The 25,440-nt window shown below is 43.9% G+C and overlaps 1 protein-coding gene across 3 annotated transcripts in view; it reads left to right on the top strand.

Annotated features, from left to right (window-relative positions):
* Positions 1-25,440, top strand: part of MYO18B (myosin XVIIIB) — a 217,595-nt gene that overhangs the window by 20,354 nt on the left and 171,801 nt on the right. For all 3 annotated transcript variants that reach the window (XM_030915727.1, XM_030915728.1, XM_030915726.1), the window contains exons 6-9: positions 1,268-1,427; positions 4,023-4,206; positions 5,365-5,587; positions 9,388-9,497. In XM_030915727.1, the coding sequence (XP_030771587.1) occupies positions 1,268-1,427; positions 4,023-4,206; positions 5,365-5,587; positions 9,388-9,497 (677 nt within the window). The remainder of the gene's footprint in view (positions 1-1,267; positions 1,428-4,022; positions 4,207-5,364; positions 5,588-9,387; positions 9,498-25,440) is intronic.

Raw genomic sequence — 25,440 nt, 5'->3', positions numbered from 1 at the left:
GGTCAGGAGTTCAAGACCAGCCTGGCCAACATGGTGAAACCCTGTCTCTACTGAAAATACAAAATTAGCTGGGCATGTTGGTTCACGCCTGTAATCCCAGCTACTCGGGAGGCTGCGGCAGAAGAATTGCTTGAACCTGGGAGGTGGAGGTTACAGTGAGCCGAGATCACTCCATTGCACTCCAGTCTGGGCGACAAGAGCGAAACTCTGTCTCAAAAAACAAAAAAAAAAATCCATCTGCGGTCATTCAGTGTGGGGACATCTATCCCAAACCTGTGATTGCAACCTGTGAGCATCGCAATAGTTAAAGTGATATAATAAATGAATAGCAGTCCCTTAATTAATCCATGCATTCATTCTGCAAGCACTTCTGGACTCTGCCTGTGCCAAGCATGACGCTGGGCACTGGGGATGTGAACATAAACAACACTGTGATTCGGGAACACCAGCAAAAGTTTAAGCGCAGTCAAGGGCAGTGACAACCATTACTGCTGACTGAGTGACCATTATGTGCTGCACACTGTACTAAAATATTTTACGTACATTATCTCCTTTAAGCCATAAGCCACTCTGGGAGGTATGCATTATTTAATCCACATTTTACAAAGGAGGAAACTGATGCTCAGAGACTTACCGGGCTTGGCGCCCTTCACACAGTAATAAATGGTAAAGAACCTAGGATTTCTCTAGCCCCCAAGATCAGGCCCATTTGTTTCTTCCACCCTGTCTCTTGGAACCAACGTGCCCGTATTTCCCAAAAGCACTCCCTGTATTTATTTGGTTGATGGTATTCAAAATGATTTTACGTGGCATACAACTAAATATTTTAAAAATATTTCATCATCATTGCCATGCATATCAGAAAACGAACATGTCTTGCACATCAAGTCTGTAGTATGATTCTTCTTTTAAAATGAATGTACTGTACTTGTGAAAATGTAAGTCGATTTAAAGAAAACATTAAGTAAATCACAGCCCAGGTGATATGTGGTTATATATATATAGAAAAACTCGAGGAGATTGAGTATGCAAATATTGTTTGGGAAAAACAGGTATCCTAGATTTAAGAAAGCAAGAAAGAATAAAATCCACTTTGGAAATAATGTACACAAATTCACTATAGCAGGAGAAACGTGGATACCTTCAACCATGAGCTTTAGCTATCTGGGAACACATTAAGATGGATACTGTGTGTTTAGGGGATGCCAGCTGATTGCAATGTGTCCCCACCAGGCCCTAGCACTCATGCCACCATGTCTCTTTCCAGGGTCCTCTGCCCTGCGGACCTGTGAGCAGCCCCTCCAGTGTGAGATTTTCCACCAGCTGGGATGGGACCCTGTGCGATACGACCTCACAGGCTGGCTCCACAGAGCCAAGCCCAACCTCTCAGCCCTGGATGCACCCCAGGTCCTGCAACAGTCAAAAAGGTGAGTTGGGCCAGGGCTGGGGATGGGGATGAGGCATTGGAGGCGCTGTGTTTTCCTTCCCACCTAAACTATGCAGCTACAACAACACAGTGTGGGAGGGCCAGCCCAGGAATCCCATCCCTCCATAATGGAACAAAGAACCATAACTTGAATTGGAGCAGTACAATGTCTCCCTGGGGCCAGAGCAAACCCAGCCGAGGAGAAAAGCTGGCCTTCCAGAGAGGTGGAACAAAAGCTAAAAAGCTGTGACTTCTTATTTTGGCACTTTGCCTTTCATTAAGTATCTGAGAGATGATGTGACTGGAACAACTTTTATGGACATTCAAGAACTAGGGGGTCGTAAAACTGAAATGATACGTTTTGCAGCATTAAAAAAAGCTCACCATGTTCCCTGGCTGCTCAGCCCAGAGTGCTGGCATGAGGCTGGCAGCATTCTCTGCTTTTAGTTCAGAGGGTTATTGGAAAATGCTGTGTGTGTGTGTGTGTGTGCGCGCGCGCGTGTGTGTGCATGTGTGTGTGTACGTGTGTGTGTGTTTGTGTGTGTGTGCACGCACGCTCCCAAGTTCAATGCTGGAATTCTGCAGGGGTAGAGCTTAAAGACAAGAAGAGAAACTGAGACCACCAGGGAGGTGCTGGTGTCTCAGGTGGGCACCAGGGTGAGAAAGGACCACTTGCTCACTACCCCCTATGTGCTTCGGATCAGCATAAACGCTTTATTAGTATCTTCTTAATCCTTATCACAACACAAGATCCTTAGTCCCATTTTACACATGAGAAAAATTGAGGCCCTGAGCGGTGAAGTGACTTGCCTTTGCTCAACACAGCAAAACAGGAGCATAGCCAGGACCCAGCTTGAGTCTAAGAGATGCTTGGAGAATTCCCAGCACATTATGTCAGAGCTGACTGGAAACCCATATCCAGGAGTGGGGCTCATGAACATCCAGCTCCTGGAGAGAGATCCAGGCCAGGGATGGGGCAGCAGGAGCTGCGAGCACACAGAGGACTGAATGATGACCCAGGTGGCCTGGGTTGAGTCCCAGCCCTGCCTTTTGTCACCTGAGTGACCGTGGGCAGTCACTCTCCCTTCTCTTGGTTGTTTCTGCTTCCTGCACCATAAATAAGAGTTGGATGAGGCTACAAGACTCAGCGGCTATAGCCCAGCTTTGGAGTCAGGAAAATGCTCAGATTCTGTTTTTCCCTCTTTCAAGCTGTATGACCTGGACCTCAATTTCATAATCTGAGAAATGGGAATGAGGTTCCAAAGTTCCCATGTCTGATACAGGAAGGCTTTGGTGATGTAAAATAGCAGATGACCTATTAGAGAGCCTGGTTCATAGTTGGCTCATGGAAGAGGGCAGGCCAGTTCTGCTTTATTGGAATAGACACTTAAAAAGCTAGCACCCTTGGCCAGGCACAGTGGCTCACTCCTGTAATCCTAGCACTTTGGGAGGCCGAGGCGGGCAGATCACGAGGTCAAGAGATCAAGATCATCCTGGCCAACATGGTGAAACCCTGTCTTTACTAAAAATATAAAAATTAGACGGGCCTGGTGGCAGGTGCCTGTAGTCCCAGCTACTTGGGAGGCTGAAGCAGGAGAATCCCTTGAACCCGGGAGACAGAGGTTGCAGTGAGCTGAGATCACATCACTGCACTCCAGTCTGGCGACAGGGCAAGACTCTGTCTCAAAAAAATCACCACCGCTAACAAGAAGCTAGCACCCTGGCCACTAACCTCAGAACCTGTTCATGACAGGGATGCTGAGGGAAGGCACTATCTGCTCAGGTATCAGGCTGGGTATTTATTTATTTATTTATTTATTTATTTATTTATTTATTTATTTATGAGACAGAGTCTTGCTCTATCGCCCAGGCTGGAGTGCAGTGGCACGATCTTGGCTCACTGCAAGCTCCGCCTCCCAGGTTCACGCCATTCTCCTGCCTCAGCCTCCCGAGCAGCTGGGACTATAGGCACCCGCCACCATGCCCGGTTAATTTTTTGTTTTTAGTAGAGATGGGGTTTCATCGTGTTAGCCAGGATGGTCTCAATCTCCTGACCTCGTGATGCGCCCCCCTTGGGCTCCCAAAGTGCTGGGATTACAGGCGTGAGCCACCGTGCCCGGCCTAGGCTGGGTATTTATTTGACATTATCTTGCAGCTCCACAAACTGTGTGCCCAGCCTGAGTCATTCCTTCTTGCATGAAACACATGGCGCATGCCTACTGTGTGCTAGGCCTGGTTGAAGAATAGCAGAGAAGATTTTGCCCTCTAAGAAAGTATAGGTGTCATAGCCTTGCTATAGGTATGTAAGTGACAAGAATATCCATAGGACAGATGCTCTAAGCCTAGGGAGGGAGGGAGCATTTGCAGGTAGAAGACAGGCATCGGGAAGGAGCTGGCATTTGCCATGAGGCAAAGCCTCACCTGGCAGGAGAGACTGTGAATGAAGGGGAGCAGCTGGGACACATGACTGTAGAGGAGGCTTTAGGAAGCAGAGGAGCAGGAAGCAAGAAGGGCTTGTTCCCTTTGCCACTACCCAGGCCAAGGCTTTCCCAAGAACCTCCTAAAGCTCCTCTCTCTTTTCCCTCCTCCCCACCAGAGAGGAGCTGCGGAGTCTGTTCCAGTCCCGAGCCAAGCTGCCTCCTGTGTGCCAGGCTGTGGCAGGCCTGGAGGGCACCTCCCAGCAGGCCCTGCAGAGGAACCGCATGGTGAGGAGGACCTTTGCCAGCAGCCTTGCCGCGGTGAGGAGGAAAGCCCCGTGCTCCCAGATCAAGCTGCAGATGGTGAGTAGGCACCCTGTCTCATGGTGTCCTGGCCTTCACTGCCTCATCCTCGTCTCCTCTGGGCTGAGTCATGTGCCTACATCATCTCTAACCTCCCCAGCAAGGCCAGAGGGGCGAGCGTCACCCCACGCTCCACAGAGGAGGAAATGGGGGCTCCCAGCAGCAATGAAACTTGGCTCTGGTCACACCCCTGGGAAGTGACCGATCCAAGTCTGAGGCCTTCAGCCTGTGCCACTTGGTGTTGAGTTGAGAGGCCTGGAGGAGTTCCCACAAGCTATGAATGCCCTCTTGACTCCAGTGGCACATATCAGAGCCAGACTAGCCCTGTCTGCCTTGCTCACCACCAGGTTCCCCTGGGGCAAGGCGGCAGGGCCCAGCTGGATGTAAATGTGGTACCTAGACCTGGAATGTGAATCCGTGAATAAAGGAGGGCATGAGATTGGTCAGTGGCCAGGCTGAGCACAGATGAGAAAGGGCTGAGACAAGAGAAGGACACCTTGAAATAAACCTTGTAGTGGCCTGGCGCAGTGGCTCATGCCTGTGATCCCAGTGCTTTGGGAGACCAAGACGGGCAGATCACAAGGTCACGAGTTCAAGACCAGCCTGGCCAACATGGTGAAACCCCGTCTCTACTAAAAGTACAAAAAATTAGCCAGGCATGGTGGCTAGTGCCTGTAGTCCCACTGCTTGGGAGGCTGAGGCAGGAGAATCGCTTGAACCTGGGAGGAGAAGGTTGCAATGAGCTGAGATTGTGCCTCTGCACTTCAGCCTGGCGACAGAGTGAGACGGTGTCTCAAAAAATAATAATAATAAATGAATTACTTTTTAAAAAGAAAAAAAAATGAGCCTCCTGGTGGGTTGTAGTGGAAGCACCCTTAGCCTGAGTCCTGAGGTCTAGTCCTAGCTCTTCTGCCACCGGTCTGTGTGACCTGGGGCCACTCACTTGCTCTCTCCATGCCTCAGTTTCTCCATCTCTTTCAACAAGGACCGTTATTTCTCATGAGTCCAAATCAGGCTGTAGGTGGGAGCTCCTTGATGTAGGGCATAGGGGCCCCAAAGATGCCCAGGTTGGGCTTAATGAATGTTTGGGGAGGGTCCAGTCCCCTTTGTGTGTCTCTCTGAGACAACTGGCCCTGACTTCACTCTATTTGGCCCTAGGATGCACTGACCAGCATGATCAAAAGGTCCCGGCTGCACTTTATCCACTGCCTGGTCCTTAACCCTGTGGTGGAAAGCAGGAGTGAGCAGGAATCTCCTACACCACCACAGCCTGGTAGAGACAAGCCTGGGGCAGATGCACCTCTGGCCCTGGATATCCCAGCACTGAGGGTGCAGCTTGCTGGGTTCCACATCCTGGAGGCTCTGCGTCTGCACAGGACAGGTAAGAGACAGCCAGGACAGAGCACCTTGTCTCTGACTCCTGGGACATGTCCACCCACCAGTGGCAGCCAGGGGATGGGAGCCCCTGCCATGTGCTAGGAGCTTTACACCCAGCATCCTGGTTACTCTTCCCAGCAGTCTTCTGAGATGAGGCCACTGATGCTCAGAGAGGTGGAAGTACTTGCACGTGGTCACCTTGCCTGGACATGGCAGAGTCTGGATCAGGACCCAGGTCTCTTTGAGTCTGAAGTCCACTCTTTTTTTTTTTCTTTATTTCTTCTAAAAAAAAAAAAACCACATACACACACAAAACAGGATACATGTACCACACATGCAGGTTTGTTACATAGGTATACGTGTGCTGTGGTGGTTAGCTGCACCTGTTGAAAAAGCCCATATTATTTCTAGAATTGCCTGTACACTCCTAGAAGACTACGGCTGTGTCTTCCTTTTAGCCATGAATTTCTAAGGAGCATTGTCTTGCAATACAGGGTGGAATTTCCATGATGAGTGATATTTTGATGTTCATGATGCTCAGTTTGGTTTGGGAGATTGCTGTGATCCCAGGAGACAATGATATGATTTGATGAGGGCTCATATCACCCAGGGATACAGGAGGCCCTGAGGCCTAGAGGAGGGAGCTTCCTACTCTCACTGGGAGTCTGGGGAAACCTCACAGCGATGTAATATCATAGTCAGGCCTCGAAGCATAAGAAACTGCTCACCTCTGGCAAAGGGAGGAAACATTAGGCAGAAGGATCAGAAAGTATGAAGGAGGGAGGCATAAAAGGGGCAGGTTTTCAGAGAAGTGGATTCAGAATGAGTGAGGAGTTGTGGGAGAAGAGGCCGAGACATTCACCAGTGCAAGCTGCAAATGCCTCTGTTGGGTTATCACCAGGTCCACCTGGGGAGATGGTGGGCTGACAGGGGGATGGAGGGATTTTAATCAAGGGATTGAAGTTTTTGGGTCTGTATTTTAGTAAGCAGATGTGCACCTGTTGTCCCCACATCAGCTAATCTTAGGAGTTGAGTTTGATCTCAGTCCTTGCTATCCTTTTCTGCCTCTCAGTCCCCAAAGGCCACCACATTGACTCCCCTCTCTGACAGTCAGAAATGGCTCAGACACAGCCATGCTGTCTGCAGAGGACAGAGTGACTGGGACAGGCAGAAGTCTCAGGTGGGCACCTCATTTGGGTGAAGTCTCCGTGGTCACTAGTGCCCTAGTGTGTGGCCGCTTCCCAATCTCCCCCTGCTGGGTTAATAATGGACCCCTGGGCACAGAGTATTTGACTGGGAGCAGCTAGAAGCAAAGATGAGACCCCCACTCCACTAAGCATATCAACGATTTTCCCTCCCGCCCGCACAACTGCAGAGGAGGGAGACAGATAATGTCACGAGAAGAGGGAGATGGTCACAGCCAGTGGCTGGTCCCCCACACTTAATCGATTCTATTTGGCTGCTTGGCAGGAAGTGCTGGGCCTTTGCAGGTGCCCTGGACCTGGATCAGACTGGTAGAATACCTGTGTGCATTCAGGGTCAGGGCGTCCCGTTCCTGTGTCCACGTGACCTCATGACACTATCTGCCCTCTCTGTTCTCGGCACAGCCCAACTCAGCCAGGATGAGCTTTCCAACTAAGCGAAGGCTTGAGATCTCATGGTAGAAATGGCCAATTTCTGTCTCCTAGACCTGGTTCGTTTTCTCTTTTTATTTCTATTGTAAGTCACGTCTGTCTCTTTCACATTCACGTGAGATATATTTGTATGCATACACAGATAAATCAAATATTTATTATTTGGAATCTGTGCATATAATATATATATATGCACATATACACATGCATGTGTGATACATACCCATGCACGCCATTTATTGAGTACCTACTATGTGCTAGACACTGTGTTGTCAGATACACTAAATGAGATCATTCTCACTGTGCTAAAGGTACGTAGTAAACTCATTAAACGTTACCTGTTGTGCAGCCTGGTGGGCACGGCTCCAACTCTGGAGGGAGATGGTTTGGCCTTGATTCTGGCCGCCACCTCTCACCAGCCGTGTGACTCTAGGAAATTCGCTAGGGCTTATCTCCCTTTCCTCTCCTATCATAGCCCATACCTCTGAAGGCTGCTGTGGGGCTGGGTGCATTAATAAGACAATAAAGCTTAGAAGAGTGGCAGGTTGTAGAAAAGCACATGATACTCATTAGCTGCTTTTACTATAATTGTCATCGCATTTAATCCTCATAGTGACCATGTGAAGATAGATCTTGTTATTATCATCTGATAAGTGAAGAAATTGAATCTCAAAAAGGTGAATCATTTTCCCAGTCATGGGGCTCATAAGCACAGAGATGGGATGTGAACGCAGATAGGTCTGCCCTAAAGGAGGCTGGTATCCTCCCAGGTCCCCCATCTCTGTGCTGTCTGCGTCCTTCAAAGTTGGTCTGAGACCCTCCTCTTCCCCAGGAAGTCTTCCAGGATTAGCCACACACACGATTGCTGTTCTTCCTAGTTGATGCATTTGGCTTATCGTGAAGTCTCAAAAGTGGAGTGAGATTTTACCATACATTTTCTGATCCAGTCACTCGAGGGGTCTTTCTGAAGCAGTCGAGGCTCTTCTCGCACCCAGGGAAGAGTCTAAATCTTGAGACCTGGAATTTGAGTTCAGTTTCCTTTGGGACCTGGTTTTTGCTCTTCTTTGGCTACTCTCCACTGCCTGGGTTTGAGTCCCAACTGAGACAGTTACTATTTTTCGTTGTGTAACTAGGTGAATTCATCTCTCTGGGTCTCAATTTCCCCTTTTGTAAAGTGAGGATAATAATATAGGCCCATGAGTGTCTGTAACACGAGGAAGTTGTTACCGTAGTGATTTGCACACATAAACTCTCAGTAAATGCTGGCTGTTACTGTAGACTATAAAATAATTTTTTTTTCTTTTTTGGGACAGTGTCTCGCTCTATCACCCAGGCTGGAGTGCAGTGGCACGATCATGGCTTGCTGCAACCTCTGCCTCCTGGCCCAAGTAATTCTCCCGCCTCCAGAGTGGCAGCGACTACAGCATGCACCACCATGACTGGCAAATTTTTGTATTTTTTGTAGACACCATGCCCAGCCTTAGAATGTATCTTATACTTCCCTGATCTAGGTCTTGTCTGTACAGCTCCCTCTGCCTAGACTTCTCTTCCATACCAAGTTCTTTTGGAAAAGCCTATGGCTTCTTCACAAACTGAATCTAATGTCATTTTCTCCCAATAGCTTTTCAGGCACCTCTTTTCTTCCCAGTTCCCCACATAGAAGGATGCAGCTGTGTCCACCCTGCATGGTAGACTTACAAAAACCCTTAGATACTGTCCAATGCAGCATGCTTCACATACAGTGTATGGGGTGGTAATTCGTGTTAAACAAAACACTTTCCTTTGTCAAACAGGTTTTGGAACCTCTGGGCTAACGTTGGGAGACTCAAGGCTAACCGGGCATCTCCCCTGCACGAGTTCTCAGAGTCCTTGACTTGGATGCTGACATGCCTCTTCCAAGAGGCAGATGAGTGTGCAGCTTTTTCAAACTTGCAGTGGAGCATTTTTTAGGGTTTGTGTTCTCAGGAACACCTCTGGGAAGTGCTAATCAAATCTAGTCTCTTAAATTAACAAATGGAGAAACTGAGGCCCCAAAATATAAGTCCATGCGGCAAGTTAGTAGCCAGGCTGGGAGCAGGACCCTGAACTCCTGTTTGGGAGTTTAGGGAACTGGGCTGGGTCTTCTCATCTGGACTCTGTGCTCTTCTCCTGCCTGCTCCTACCTCCCTAGGCTATGCTGACAACATGGGGCTCACTCACTTCCGCCGGCAATTCCAGGTGCTGGACCCTCCACTCCTGAAGAAGCTCATGTCGACCTCCGAGGGAATAGATGAAAGGAAGGTAGGTGGAGCACATGCAAGAGGGGTGAAGGCCCCAGATACGGATATGTTGGTTATTGGATATGTTCCAAGGCTGGGCACGGTGAGTGGCTCACGCCGGTAATCTCAGTGCTTTGGGAGACCCAGGTGGATGGATTGCTTGAGTCCAGGAGTTCAAGACCAGCCTGGGCAACATGGCTTTGACTGAGGTCTGATGGGCTTGTGTTCCATAAGGGATTGCCCCAGGGGGCATCTGGACCAGCTGGAATCTGAAAGCAGGACCATGGGGGCGGTGCTGAGGGCAGCATGAGGTTTCGCTCAAATCCTTGCTCTAGACCAAACCCACACAACAATGTCATTTGGGACCCGACCCAGCCCAGAATGACCCTTCTGACCCCTACATAAGGAACTTTAGGAAAAGAATAAGAATAGAGTCATGAGAAGACAGCATCCCAGCTAAAAGGGACCCTAGCAAGGTGAAAAGTCATCATTTGCAAATTGTGTTCCATTCAGCACCAGCACCCTGAGGTGGTCTATGAAAAGAGGGCTTCAGGGTCTAAAATGTTTAGGAAATATTTACATCAGGGCTCCGTGTTTGAGAATTCTAATGAACATCACACCTTAGGGCCTTTGCCCGAGCTGTTTTCTCTGCCTGGAGCACTCATTCCACAATCTTTGCATGGCTGGTGTCATCTTGCTATTCAGATCCCAGCTCAGATATCATTCACCATCACATCCTCTTGTTTTGATGTGTATGTAGCACTTATCTGAAATAATGTGAATCTCCTCTATGTTTTCTGGCTTCCAGCAAGAGCTCAATAATTTTTTTGTTGAGTGAATGAATGAATGAATGAACACCCAGGCCTAACTTTGTATATTTGTCCCTGTGTGTCTTCTTTCTCCAACTACAGCATAAACTCATGGAATCTCATCTCTACTTCCAGTGCCAAACTTTCAATAAATGTTTCTCTTAAGAATGGCCACAGGCTCATCAATGATTAGAGACCTTGTTAGAATTTGCAAAGCCCTATTTCATCTTCGTAACAGCCCTGCAAAAGAAGAGCTATTACATCCCATTTACAAAAGAGAACACCACGTTTCTTAGAGATAAAGTGGCGCTCCCAAGGCCACACAGCCAGGCATTTGTGAGTTTGCTCCTTGGACTTGAGTTTCTCAATTCCAGGGGACGATAGTTTAAAAAGCATAGTTCATAAAGGGAGGTAGTTCAAACCGACCTGAATTTGATTCCCAGCTGGGGCTGTGTGAATGTAAACTAGTTATGTCATCTTTCTGCCTCCCTTTCCTCATCTGTAAAGTGGGAAGGACCGCAATGCAGAAAATATATAGGGGAATCCACATAATTTCAGGATAAGTGCTACAAAAACTAATTAAACAAGCGGATGTGATGGAGGGTGATAGCTGAGCTGGGATATGAATAGCAAGATGAAAGAGTACTCCATGCCACTCAATGGAGTGTTCTGAGAATGGCATGTAATAGTATAGTTCATTTACACAGGGCCTGGGCTCAATATACACCAACCACCGTCATCAACATCAGCAGCAGCACCATCAATGTCATCATCCTCTTTCAAATCCAGGGTGATGACACACAAATTACACAGACCACGTGTTCACAATCCCGTTGCAACTGCACGTGCCTGCATGTGCCTGAGATCATCAGCACTGCAGTCCTCAATGAATGAGTCAGAAGACTAGAAGTAAACAGAGTCACAATTCTTAGGTATCTTCTTAGTTCTTTGCAGTGGGCACCAGGGCACAAGCCACTTTCAGTAGACAAGGCAATGACTTCTGCAGGGCCCTCCTAACTCACTATGGAGGGGACATCATCCCCAGATGTCTGTGGCACAGGGCTATCCCTTCTCTGGGTAGTGGCCCATTTTGGAAGCCATGAAATTCTGCCTGACTTGGTGCTGTCAACCTCTCTGTGCCAGTCTTCGTTCAGGGGTTCCTTATTCTTGGTCTCCCCAAATTTGACTTCATTCAGAGGGGCTGAATAGAACCACTGAGAGGGTCTTGGGCTCCTCTGTGGTTGAAAATGGTGCAGGAGTCAGGTATGGGGGAGTTTTTTGTGGAGGGAAAGGGTGTAGCATATGGAAGTGTTTCTATTCTGAATGAGTCAGCAGTTCTCTGTTGTAGCCAAACCAAAACCACCTCCATACATGCTAGAGGCCTCAGAAAATGGAAAATTACAAGGAGAATGGACTTGGTTGGGAATTTTTGCTTCTTCTTATTCTTTTTTTATTTGCTCACAAATTTTATTTGCTGCAGCATAGAATTTTGGTAGCAACAAAAAGAAACACCATCCTGCCTCTTATGAAAAAGCTGATAAATATTCATTTGTCAGGCCACATGATATGCCATGAATTATACATGAACACGTGCTCGGGTGGGCAAACTATCAGTTTCTGTGTGCAAAGCAGTTAAGACCTCAGGATTTAATAAGACAAGGTTGACAGCTAGAAAAGGTCAATATTGTCATTAGACACTAGACGGCAGCAGAGGGGATTCATTGTCAGGGTGTAAAATGGGTCTTGGTGAAGTCCCCTGTGGGTCTAGCAGGTGGAGTCTGAATGTTGGTGTTTCATGCCAAGACTGTTTCCCAATGAAGTACTCTCATTTGGTGGGTACCTGATAGATATATTGTGTTCCTGAAACAGAAGTAGCATATGTCTTTTATCACAGATGCATAAACTCTCGTTACGAAATATCAGACATACTATGAAAAGGTTACAGAACCATGAGCTAAGACAGTATTCAAAATATAAAGCCTTCCCACTCTGGGAATCATCCTCATTTCACAGCGTAGGCAGCTGAGGCTATGACCACCCAGCCGGGTAGCAGTAGAGCTGGGATGTGAACTCAGGCTCTCAGATTCCTGACATAGGGCTTTAAAAAAATTATGGTAAAATACACATAACAAGCACTTTACCACCATAACCATTTTTAAGTGTATTGATCAATGGTATTAAGTACATTCATATTTTTGAGCAACAATAAGCACCATTCATCTCCATAACTTCTTCATCTTGTAAAAATTGAGACTTGGTACCCATTAAACAGTAATTCCTAATTCCTCCTCTTCTCAGGCTGTGACCTTCATCATTCTACTTTCTGTCTCTATAAATCTGACTATTCTAAGTCCATCATAGAAGTAGAATCATGCTGCATATGTCCTTTCGTGACTGGTTAATTTCACTTTGCATCATGTCCTCAAGGTTCATTCACATCATGGCATGTGTCAGAATTTCCTTCCTGAGGCTGAAAAATATTCCATTGTGGATGTATACCTTATTTTACCTGTCCATTCAACTGTCAGTGGATGTCTGCGTTGGTTCCATGTTTCCTTTTTAACTTTTAAGTTTGGGGGTGCAAATGCAGGTTTGTTGTAACAAACTTGTGTCATGGGGGTTTGTTGTACAGATTATTTCATCACCCAGGTGTTAAGCCTAGTACCCATTAGTTATGTTTCCTGATTCTCTCCCTCCATTAGTTATTTTTCCTGATTCTCTCCCTCCTCCCATCCTTCACCCTTCAACAGGCTCCAGTGTGTGGTGTTCCCCTCTATGTGTCCATTTGCTCTCATCATTTAGCTCCCACTTATAAGTGAGAACATGTGGTATTTGGTTTTCTGTTCCTGCATGAGTTTGCTAAGGATAATGGCCTCCAGCTCCATTCATGTTTCTGCAGAGGACGTCATCTCACTCTTTTTTTCGTGACTGTATAGTATTCCATAGTGTCTATGTACCACATTTTCTTTATCTGGTCTGTCACTGATGGGCATTTAGGGGGATTCTATGTCTTTGCTATTGCAAATTGTGCTACAATGAGCATGCATGTGCATGTGTCTTTACAATAGAATGATTTCTATTCCTTTAGCTATATACCCAGTAATGGGGTTGCTGGGTTGAATGTACAAATATCTCTTCAAGACCCTACTTTCTTTTTTTTAACTCTTGTTTTAGGTTCAGGGGAGGTGTACATACAGGTTTATTATAGAAGTAAATTTCATGGTACAGGGGTTTGGTGTACAGACAAGTTCATCACCCAGGTAATAAGCATGGTACACAATAGGTAGTTGCTCAGTCCTCACCCTCCTCCCACCCTTTACCCTCCAGTAGGCCCTGGTGAGACCCTGCTTTCAGTTTTTTGGGGTATATACCCAGAAGTGGAATAGCTGGATCATATGGTAATTCTATTTTAAATTTTTCGATGAGCTGCCATACAGTTTTTTATAGCAGCTGTACCATTTTGCATTTTCACCAATACTGCATATGGATGGCAATTTCTCCACATTCTTGCCAACGTGTTATTTTTTGTTTTGTTCTTTGATAGTTGCCATGCTAATGGGTATGAGATGGTGTCTCAATGTGGTTTTGATTTGCATTTCCCTCATGATTAGGGGTGTTGAGCATCTTTTCATGTTCACACAGGACTTGAATGGAAGCCCTCTGAAGGCAGGCAAAGTATTTAGTGCAGTTTGTTACAGGACATGCCATTCATGGATATTAACTTTAAATAATTGTCATTAATTTCATCCAACTTTAACCAAGTGCCTGCTTTTCACCAGATCCTGTGCTAGGCACCAGCAACTTCCATATAGAGCTGGCTTTGGTATACCCCAGGAGATGCCACTAAAACATTTGATGTTTCCAAGGGAGGTGAGAGCGGGGCACTCAGGGAAGACGTCCCAGAAGTAGGTGATGCTTGAGATGAGGTCTGTGAAACTATCTGGAGGAACTGAGTAGGAGGAAGGTTACTGGACATTCTCATGTTAGGTACAGGATTGCAAAGATCTGGAGTCACGGAGGTGCATAGATAGTTTCATGGTGCTGGAGCATAAAAGATGCCAAGTGCCAAGAAAAGGGGCTGAGGGCTTTAACAGAAGCAAATTCTGGGTTCTTGTTAGCCAAGCTGGAGAGTCTGGGCTTTATCAGGTGTTCAGTGATGCTCCTCTGAAGGGTTTCAGCAGGTGCATGGCATAGCAGACCTGATCTTTATGACTTGGACTGGCTTCAGCAAAATTATGAAGGAAGCGAAGTCCATGCTGCCCATTCCATGGTCCTCTCTAGGAAGCAGTGTCCTCATGCTGACCTCTGGCTATTCCAGAGTCCTCTGTCTCCTCTAGACACCCAGGCACATACTGAAGCCTCCCAAATGACCCTGTCTTCTCCCTGTAATCATCTTCAGTGCCATTCCTGTCTCCCAGGCTACTCCCTTTGGTTAGATGATGCTTTAACCTACACCGAAGCCTACATAGAGTGAATACAAGGGTGGAATTTCAGGCAGGTCAGTGAAGGCGCTCTTTCAACTCACCTTGGCTAAGTCCCAGATTCTGGTCCCTTCCATTTTTCTGCTGCTGAAGCAGGAGTTGCCAAACCTCTTTGATCGATGTGAGGAAACCCTTGGGCCTGCCCTCCTCCACGCAGAGTGTCTACAGTGTTGATTGATTTTAGCCGGCAAAATCTCTGTCCCTGAGGACTTGATCTGAAGAACATAATTAAGGGCTGTCAATCCATCTTCTCAAAGGTGGCCACTGTTATTCTGTCTCCCACCCTGGTGGACACTCCCAGTTTCCTGTGAATTCATCTCAAGAGTCTTTGTCTGCTGGGAGGAGACCTTTATGAGCCCATGGCCAGAGAGGAAGCTGTCTGCTCTCTAGGTGCTGAATAATTATTCAGGGGCTCCCACCACCTTTGCTCCTGAAATTTATTCATCATCCCTTTCTTGTTCACCTTGCTGTCTCCCTCCAGTTTGGGTCTATTGTTTTGTTTGTTTTTTGAGACAGAGTCTCGCTCTGTCGCCCAGGCTGGAGTGCAGTGGTGCTATCTTGGCTCACTGCAACCTCTGCCTCCTGGGTTCAAGCAATTCTCCTGCCTCAGCCTCCTGAGTAGCTGGGACTACAGGCACGTGCCACCACGTCTGGCTAATTTTTGTATTTTTGTAGAGACTGGGTTTTGCCATGTTGGCCAGGCTGGTCTTGAACTCCTGACCTCAGATGATCCAGCCACCTTGGTCTACCAAAGTGCTGGGATTGCAGGTGTGAACCACCACATACTGTGAGCTGGGTCTGTTGTTTTAATTATTTTACATGTTTTCCACTTAATTTTTATCAACCCAATTACATTGGTGTGTGCATGTGCATTTGGTTTTTGGATAGTTTCTGCCTTTTTCCAGGCATTTCATTTATAGCCTTGAGCATAAATAGTTAAAAAACAGACACAGTTAGCACCCTTATGGAATGATTTGGCCACTTGTGAGAGAGGTTCAGTGGTTAAAGTATGTGATTTAGAGTCAGATAGACTTGAGTTCAAATGTATCTTCTTCATATCTCTCTCTATGAATCCACGCCCTTGATACTTGATAGATGTATGACCATAGGCAACATATAGTATGGCATAGCAAAGTGTCTGGTACATTGTAGGAGCTCAGCATATGGAAGCCATTGGACCATGGTGTGGGCTTCATGGGGCAGGTGCTATATGAATGGCAGCCAAATGGTTCACAGGATAAGCATCCTATTCTATAGACACAGATTCTTCATATCAAGCTGTTCATTGAGGAGTGAGGTGGGGAAGCCCTTTGCAGCTATGGCTCTTCATCATTTCCGGAGTCTCTCTGCCTGTCTGGCATGCATATACAGCCAAATGTGAGATGTCAGCCCATATGCTTTTTGGCTACACTCTTCTTCAACATTGGAGAGACAGCTCTTTGCAAAATTCTAGGAAACAATGGAACGGTGTAAGTGGGGGCTGTGGGTTAGATGTGACTGAAATCTATTAGACCCCAAAATCTGGGCTCGATTTGACACAGGCTATTGGAATGTTCATACTTAAGGCGGAGAGATCTCAGGTTTGCCAAGAGCCATGTTTGCTGAGGTGTAATGCTGACTTACAGTGAAGACGATGACCCATCTATGCTCAATGCCTGGGCTGCTTCATTGAATGAATCTTACCAGTTGTGAATTCGAGGTGGGATAGCTTAACAGGTTAAGGATACAGATTCTGGAGTCGGGCTTTCTGAGCACGCACTGTGCCTAATCTGCTCACTGGCTGTGTGACATTTGACAAGTCACTCAGCCCTTCTTTGACTTAGTTTTATTATCTTAAAATGGCATACTAATAGTCTCTAATACTCTTGATAGGAGGATTGAGTAATTTAAGATACTGACATGGTGACTTTCATATACACAGAATAAATAATAAATGTAATCAATTATGATTTTGTTGTAAAAATAGTAAAATTTTACTATTTCTATGGATTTTAATGCCCCTTCTGTACAATGAAGGCTTTAATCTTTGCCTTAAAAACCTCAAATAATTGTTAAGATAAAGTTTTTTTTTTTTTTTTTTTTTGAGACGGAGTCTTGCTCTGCCGCCCAGGCTGGAGTGCAGTGGCCGGCTCTTAGCTCACTGCAAGCTCCACCTCCCGGGTTGACGCCATTCTCCTGTCTCAGCCTCCTGAGTAGCTGGGACTACAGGCGCCCGCCTCGTCGCCCGGCTGGTTTTTTGTATTTTTTAGTAGAGACGGGGTTTCACCGTATTAGCCAGGATGGTCTCGATCTCCTGACCTTGTGATCCGCCCGTCTCGGCCTCCCAAAGTGCTGGGATTACAGGCTTGAGCCACCGCGCCCGGCCCCAAGATAAAGTATTTTTTGATTAATAGTAGTAGATATTTAATCAAATGATCATCTCTAAACTACATTTGGATAGTTTTTGATTTTCTGACTATTATGAAAAAGGATGTTGTGAACCATTTGCACATCAGTTTTTGTGTAAAAACATGTTTCTACTTCTTTTGGGTGCATTCTTGGAGGAGAATTGCTAGGTTATATGGTAAATTTATGTTTAACTTTTAAATATAACTTTTAAAGAAACTGTCAAGTTATTTTTCAAAGTGGCTCTACCATTGTTCATCCTCACTGGCGATGTATGAGGGTTTCACTTTCTACCCTTATCAATACTTGGGATTGTTTGCCTTTGTGATTCCAGCCATCCTGTTGTATACAAAGCGGCATTTCATTGTGGTTTTAATTTGCATTTTCCCTAATGATGTTGACTTTTTTTTTTTTGCATGTGCCTAGTAGCTACTTTATCTCTTTTTTTTGTGAAATCTCTATTTTTTTTTGCCTATTTTAATTAGGCTGTTTATCTTGTAGAGTTGTAGTAGTTCTTTATTTGTTCTAGACATAATTATTTATCAGATGTGTCTTTGAAAATATTTTCTTGCAGCCTGTGGCTTGTCTTTTCATTTTCATAGTGATGCACGGAGATTTTAATTTTTATGAAGTTCAGTTTACTAATTTTTTAAGTGACTGGTGCTTTTTTCATATCTGAGAACTCTTTACCTACCCCTAGGTTACAAAGATATTCTCCCATTTTCCGCTAGAAGATTTGTAGTTTTAGCTCCTCCATGTAGACATTTGATCTGTTGTGAGTTAATTTTGTGTACTGTGTAACATACATGCCTGCATTCATTTTTTTTTGCATATGAATATTCAATTGTCCCAGTACCATTTGTCAATTGTCCCAGTACCATTTGTTGGAAAGACTATTATTATTTCTCCCAGTGAATTGTGTTGGAACCTTTGTCAAACATTTATTGGCCATAAATAAAGAGTTTATTTTCATAATCTAAATTCATTCTCTTGGTCTGACTGTGCTAATTAGTAGCATCTCTTTCTTTCTGCCTCTTTATTCCTTGGTCAGTGTAAATACATTTTGTCAATTTTGTCTTTTCAAAGGACAAACTTTTGATTTCACTGATTTTTTTCTCTGCTGTTTTTCTGTTTTCTTTGGTTCTATTGTCTTCTATTGATTTCCACTCTATATTATTTCCTTCCTTTCACTTGATTTCAGTTTAGTTTTCTCTACTTTTCCTGGTTTCTTAAAATGGAATCTTGCTGAAATTATTGATTCAAAATCCTTCACCTTTTCCAATATACATGGTTAAAGCATACATTTTCCTCAAAGTACTACTTTGGCTGCATTACATAAAAATGTTCATTTAGTTCAAGATATTTTCTAATTCCTAGTGTGATTTCTTCTTTGACCCATTGTTTATTAAGAAGTGTATTAATTTCCGGCCGGGCGCGGTGGCTCAAGCCTGTAATCCCAGCACTTTGGGAGGCCGAGACGGGCGGATCACGAGGTCAGGAGATCGAGACCATCCTGGCTAACACGGTGAAACCCCTGTCTCTACTAAAAAATACAAAAAAGTAGCCGGGTGAGGTGGCGGCGCCTGTAGTCCCAGCTACTCGGGAGGCTGAGGCAGGAGAATGGCGTGAACCCGGGAGGCGGAGCTTGCATTGAGCTGAGATCCGGCCACTGCACTCCAGCCTGGGCGACAGAGCGAGACTCCGTCTCAAAAAAAAAAAAAAAAAAGAAGTGTATTAATTTCTACATATTTGGAGCTTTCTCACCTTTTTTCTTGTTGGTTTCTAATTTAATTCTGTTTTAGTTTGAGAACATATTTTATATAATTTCAGTACTTTTACATTTATTTTTGTTTGTTTGTTTGTTTTATTGAGACTTATTTTATGGCCTAATATTATATATCTAGGAGAGTGTTCAAGGTGTGCTTGTAAAAAACATGTATTCTTCAGTTGTTGAGTTGTCTATAGATGTTAGTTGGGGCGATTTGGTTAATAGTATAGTTCAAGTCTTATATATCATTGCTATTTTTTTTTTTTCTTTTTTTTGAGACAGGGTGGTGTCTTGCTCTGTTGCCCAGGCTGGATTGCAGTGGCACGATTATGGCTCACTGCAGCCTTGACTTCCTGGGCTCGAGCAATACTCCTGTTTCAGCCCCCTGAGTTACTCAGACTACAGGCATATGCCACCACACCTGGCTGATTTTGTTTTTTAGAGATAGGGTCTCACTGTGTTGCCCAGTCTGGTCTCGACCTCCTGGGCTCCAGGAATCCTCTGTCCTCAGTGTCCCAAAGTCCTGGGACAACAGGTGTGAGCCACTGTGCCTGGCGTATTGCTATCGTTTATGTTTAATTGTTCTGTAAATTAAAATTATTGAGAGTCAGGTATTACGCTCTCCAACTATTAATGTTAAATTTTCTATTTATGCTGTCATTCTATGCATTTTTGCTTCACGTGTTTTGGGGCTCTGTGGTTGGGTACAGACATATTTATAATGCTGTATCTTCTGGATGGATTAACCCTTTGTTGCTATAAAATGTCTCCCTTTCTTTCTAGTAATGATTTTTGTTTTCAATTTTAAACAAAATTTAAAACAAAATTTGTCTGATAATAGTATAGTCACTCCAGCTATCTTATGTTTAGTGTTTACATGATAGATCTTATTTCATTTTCCCCCTTCCAACCTACCTTTGCATCTAACTGCAACTCTTACAGATGGTATATAGTTGAATCTTCTTTTTGCAAAATCCAAATGGACAATATCTGCCTTTTTATTAAGGTGTTCAATATATTGATCTGTAATATAATTTACACGTGCCATTTTGCTATTTTCTATATGGGCTTCACACCTTCTTTTAGTCCTCTCCTCCTTTACTTCCTTCTTTTGTGTAAACTAGATATTTTCCAGGGGGCCATTTGAATACCCCTTCTAGTGATTGTTCTATGGATTACAGTATGTTTTGTAATTCAAGATGCTGCACTTCAGATTAATATTAGCTTAATTCTGGGAAAATATAGAACCTTTGCTCCAATATAGCTCGTGTCTTCCTCCTACCTTATTGATACTATTGTTATACACAGTCTACCCTCCATATGTATCTGTGGGTTCTACATCCACAAACTGAACCAACAGCTTACTGAAAATATTTGGAAAAAAAAGAATGGTTGTGTCTGTACCGAACATATACAGACTTATTTTCTTGTCATGATTCCTTAAACAACACAATATAATAACTATCTGTATGGCATTTTACATTGTATTAGGTATTATAAGTAATCTAGAGATAAAGTATACAGAAGATTATGAGTAGGTTATTTGTAAATACTATGCCATTTTATATAAAGGACTAATGCATCTGCAGATTTTGGTATCCTTTGGGGGTCCTGGAACCAATTCTCTGTGGATACTGAGGGATAACTACAAATCACATCTATGTATGTTATAAAATCAACAATAAAGCTTCATGATTTTCTTTTATTTAATCTTATGTCTTTTAGGTGAGTTAAGGGAAGCAAAGAAAAAAATGAAGATTTCTTTTATTATTATACTTTAAGTTCTAGGGTACATGTACACAACGTGCAGGTTTGTTATATATGTATACATGTGCCATGTTGATGTGCTGCACCCATTAACTCATCATTTACATTAGGTGTATCTCCTAATGCTATCCCTCCCCACTCCCTCCACCCTACCACAGACCCCGGTGTGTGATGTTCCCCTTCCTGTATCCAAGTGATCTCATTGTTCAGTTCCCATCCTATGAGTGAGAACATGCAGTGTTTGGTTTTTTTGTCCTTGCGATAGTTTGCTGAGAATGATGGTTTCCAGCTTCATCCATGTCCCTACAAAGGACATGAACTCATCCTTTTTTATGGCTGCATAGTATTCCATGGTGTATATGTGCCACATTTTCTTAATCCAGTCTATCATTGATGGACATTTGGGTTGGTTCCAAGTCTTTGCTATTGTGAAGAGTGCTGCCATAAACATACGTGTGCATGTGTCTTTATATCAGCATGATTTATAATCCTTTGGGTATATACCCAGTAATGGGATGGCAGGGTCAAATGGTATTTCTAGTTCTAGATCCTTGAGGAATCGCCACACTGTCTTCCACAATGGTTGAACTAGTTTACAGTCCCACCAACAGTGTCAGAGTGTTCCTATTTCTCCACATCCTCTCCAGCACCTGTTGTTTCCTGACTTTTTAATGATTGCCATTCTAACTGGTGTGAGATGGCATCTCTTTGTGGTTTTGATTTGCATTTCTCTGATGGCGAGTGATGATGAGCATTTTTTCATTTGTCTGTTGGCTGCATAAATGTCTTCTTTTGAGAAGTGTCTGCTCATATCTTTTGCCCACTTTTTGATGGGGTTGTTTGTTTTTTTCTTGTAAATTTGTTTGACTTCTTTGTAGATTCTGGATATCAGCCCTTTGTCAGATGAGTAGATTGCAAACATTTTCTCCCGTTCTGTAGGATGAAGATTTTTACATTTTCCTATGTGTTTTTATTTTCCCATGCTCTTTAGTTCATTAAGTATTTGAATTACGTGTGATATGATACCTTTCATCCTGAAGGACTTCCTTTAATATAAGTGAAACAGTAAGGCAGGTCTCATAGCAATAAGTTCTCTCAGCCTTTGTTTACCTGAGATGGTCCTTACTTCACCTTCAGTTTTGAAGAATAATTTTGCCAGATACAGAATTCCTGATTGACATGTTTGTTTTTTCCTTTCAGCACTTCTAACATGTAATCTCACTGCATTCTGGACTTCATTGTCTCTGAAGATAAGTCAGCCACTAATAGTTTTAATGCTTCTCTTTACACAATAAGTTATTCCTCTTTCTGCTTTCAAGATTTTCAATAGTTTATAATAAATCTTGGAGTGGCTTCTTTGTGTTTATTCTATTTGGAATTCAATGACCTGCTAGGATGCATAGATTTTTTGGGGGGCGAGGAGGGGGGTCAAATTTGGGAAGCTTCTAGCCATCATTTTCCATACTTTTAAAATCTTTTGCTGGGCACGGTGGCTCATGCCTGTAATCCCAGCACTTTGGGAGGCTGAGGCGGGCAGATCATGAGGTCAGGAGATCAGACTATCCTGGCTAACATGGTGAAACCTGGTCTCTACTAAAAATACAAAAAATTAGCTAGGCGTGGTGGCGGGCGCCTGTAGTCCCAGCTACTCGGGAGGCTGAGGCAGGAGAATGGCATGAACCCAGGAGGCGGAGCTTGCAATGAGCCGAGATCACACCACTGCACTCCAGCCTGGGCAACAGAGCGAAACTCCGTCTCAAAAATAAACAAACAAACAAACAAACAAACAAATTAAAATATTTGTCTTTCTCCTCTTCTTCTGAGACTCCTATTGTGCATATATTGGCATGCTCAATTTGCCATACATGTCTCTGAGACTCTATTTATTTTTCCTCCTTCCTATTTCTCTCTGTTCTTCAAATTGGATAATTTCTATTGATCTGTTTTCAAGTCTGCTGACTCTTTCATCTGACATCTCGGATCTGTTGTTGAGCCCCTTTGGTGAATTTATCATTTCAGTTAATTTACTTTTCAAATGAAGAATTTCCATTTGGATCTTTAAAAATAATTTATCTCTTGTTATTGATATTTTGTATTTAAGGAGTCATTATTATTACACTCTCCTTTAATTCATTAAACATTGTTTCTTTTAGTTCTTTGAACGTATTTACAATAGCTGTTTTGATGTCTTTGGCCATTAAGTCCAAATTCTGAACCCACAAAAATACTTCTACTGTTTCCCCTCACCCTTAGTTTGGATAACAATTTTATGTTTATTGCACATCCTATCATTTTTGCTGAAGACTGCCCATCTTAGATGATATGTTATAGTAACTCTTCATTCTGATCTTTTCTTCATCATTTAGTATTATAACTTGTCTTGACTAAAATTACGGAATCTGTCTCCTCACAATGTGGGACCACTGATATCTCTGCCCAATTTTTAAAAATTTGGGTTTTTATTTTAAAGCTGACTTTCTAGGAGTTGCTCCTGTGTCCATGTAGCTTCGAGTCACCAGAGGTTGTTATCAAACATCTTGAATATTTAAGCCTTTTCCATTATCCTGTTGGATCCGTGTGGGGGTTGGGAAATGCATTCAGCATTCAGGTAGTTCCCAGTTGTGCTTCAGCCTCTACTTTCTGTTTGGCCCTTTCACATATTTTCTGCCTGTACACATGGCTTCATGTTCAAATAAATAGGGATATGTAGATAGCCAGGGCCTTCTGCAGTCTCTCTTGTTCTTGTGTTTAGACTGGAGCCAGGAATATATGGGAATTTATCAAGCCCACCGTGGCTGTTCTATTTCCTGTATCTCCTGTTAAATTTCTGGCTTGTTTAAGGGCTAGTGCTTGCCTCAATCAGGACAACAAACTTAGGCTTAGCTGTGCCATTGGCCTTCCTCATTTGTTTCCTGCCAAAATCGCTAGTGTTTCTGACAGTGCTCCCAGGCATGGGTTTTTTCCATGCTTTGCCCCATACAGGTGAGCCCCTTCTGGAAGCAAAGCTGCTGTTTTTCACAGCTGCCTCACCCTGGAAGGACTGTTGCAGAGAGAGAGAGACAGAGCTGGGCTGGGTGGTGAGTGGGAGAACCTGTAATCAATATTGCCACAAACTCTCATTGTTTCTACCTGAGATCCAATAGGTTTTCTTGAATAAATGCTTCTCAATTTGTCGTATCCCATTGTCCAATTTCCAGAGTATTGAACTCGTGGTGATTGGAAATTTTATCCATTTTTATCATGTTTTGGGAGGGGGAGAGGATTTATTAAGCTCCTTCCTCCACCATTCTGGAAATATCTCCCTTACATGCTGCTTATATGACCTTATTAAATCTCCACTACATCCTGGTTGGACAGGCGTGATTACCCCATGTTGTAGAAAGCAAACTGAAGACCAGAGAGGAGGAGAGACCTGCTCAGGGTCACACAGCTAGTGAGTGGTGGAACTGATCCCAGTATTGGAGGGTGGAGAGAAGATCAGGAGCTGATTCATTGGGTTCAAACCCGCTACCATCACTTCCTAAACATGTGAGCTTTGCCAAGTCATTTCATTGCACTGGAAGGAAACTCAGTTACGGTGGGTTGAACACGTGCTTTGGCAGGGTTTGAAGTGTATCTGAGAAGTGGGAGCCTTCATTCATGTTTTGCAGCACCATTCCAAGGTTTTGACCAAAACAGAGGTGACTATGAGGATGCAATAACTCCTAGCATTTATTGAGTGCTTACTACGTGCCCAGTGCTATATAAAGCCCTGCACAAGCACAGCCTCAGAATTTTCTAAAACAGGTGCTGTTATTGTCCCCATCTTTCTGAATGGAGTCTGAGGCTCAGAGTAAAGCACTTCCCCAAGGCCACACAGTTTATGAAGTGATAAAACCAAGATCTGAACCCAGATGGATCTAACTCTGGATCGTGATTTTTTCCCCCCAAAACATCTGCCATAGACTTTACCTTCAAGGTACCCTTAGAAAAATTTCATTGGTCTCATATTTCCTTTTAAAAATCCATCCATCTTATCTTCAGTCAATTTTTTATTTGTTTTTTTCTTCTTGTGCAGAGAAAAAAGGCCTTATATTTTGGATATATTGGTTTTATTCATTTCTACCACCTACAGCTCCCTTGGAACATGTTTGGCTAAAATGTGATAAGTGAAACCACCGAAATTTTGGAAGAGTGTCATGGAATGTTCTTCCAGGAGGTCAGAAGATGGAGTTTCCTCCATGATTGAAGTCTGGGGCTAGACTTTTAATAGGGATTTTTTTTTTTTTTTTTTTTTTTTTTTTTTTTTTTTTTAGTCTTAGGAAGTCTTTTGTGATGCCTTTGACCCATGGAATTGAAACTCATTTACTAAATTACTCCAGCCTCATAATACCTTTTGCTTCCTGAGCATTGCAATTACTTTTCTGACAGTTTATTCTTAAAATAGAGTTTCTGATTTTCAGTGAATGAAAGACCAGTGAGGGGTGGTATGAGGGTGGGTGGGAGGGGAATCGGCAGTCACTAAGCAACCAGGCACAACCTGGGTTTATCTGAGAATCCAAATCACTGGCTGATTGTTTCAAAGCCTGTACAACTATTTGACAAGGGGAAGATTCCATTAAACGGCGATTGGTCCATGCTGCATCCAGAAATCTCTTTGAGTAAAATTGTTTCTCCTGCATGGGGCCGCTTTTCCTCCTTGTGGAATCTCTCTGGTTTGGGTGTTTATTCATTCAGTCATCCTATCTATTGAGCTCCTACTGTGTCTATAGAACA

Source organism: Rhinopithecus roxellana, chromosome 13 (assembly GCF_007565055.1).
Source record: "Rhinopithecus roxellana isolate Shanxi Qingling chromosome 13, ASM756505v1, whole genome shotgun sequence".
Classification (NCBI taxonomy): domain Eukaryota; kingdom Metazoa; phylum Chordata; class Mammalia; order Primates; family Cercopithecidae; genus Rhinopithecus; species Rhinopithecus roxellana.
The sequence above is the reverse complement of the archived record's forward strand: the minus strand, read 5'-3'. Positions and strand labels throughout refer to the sequence as shown.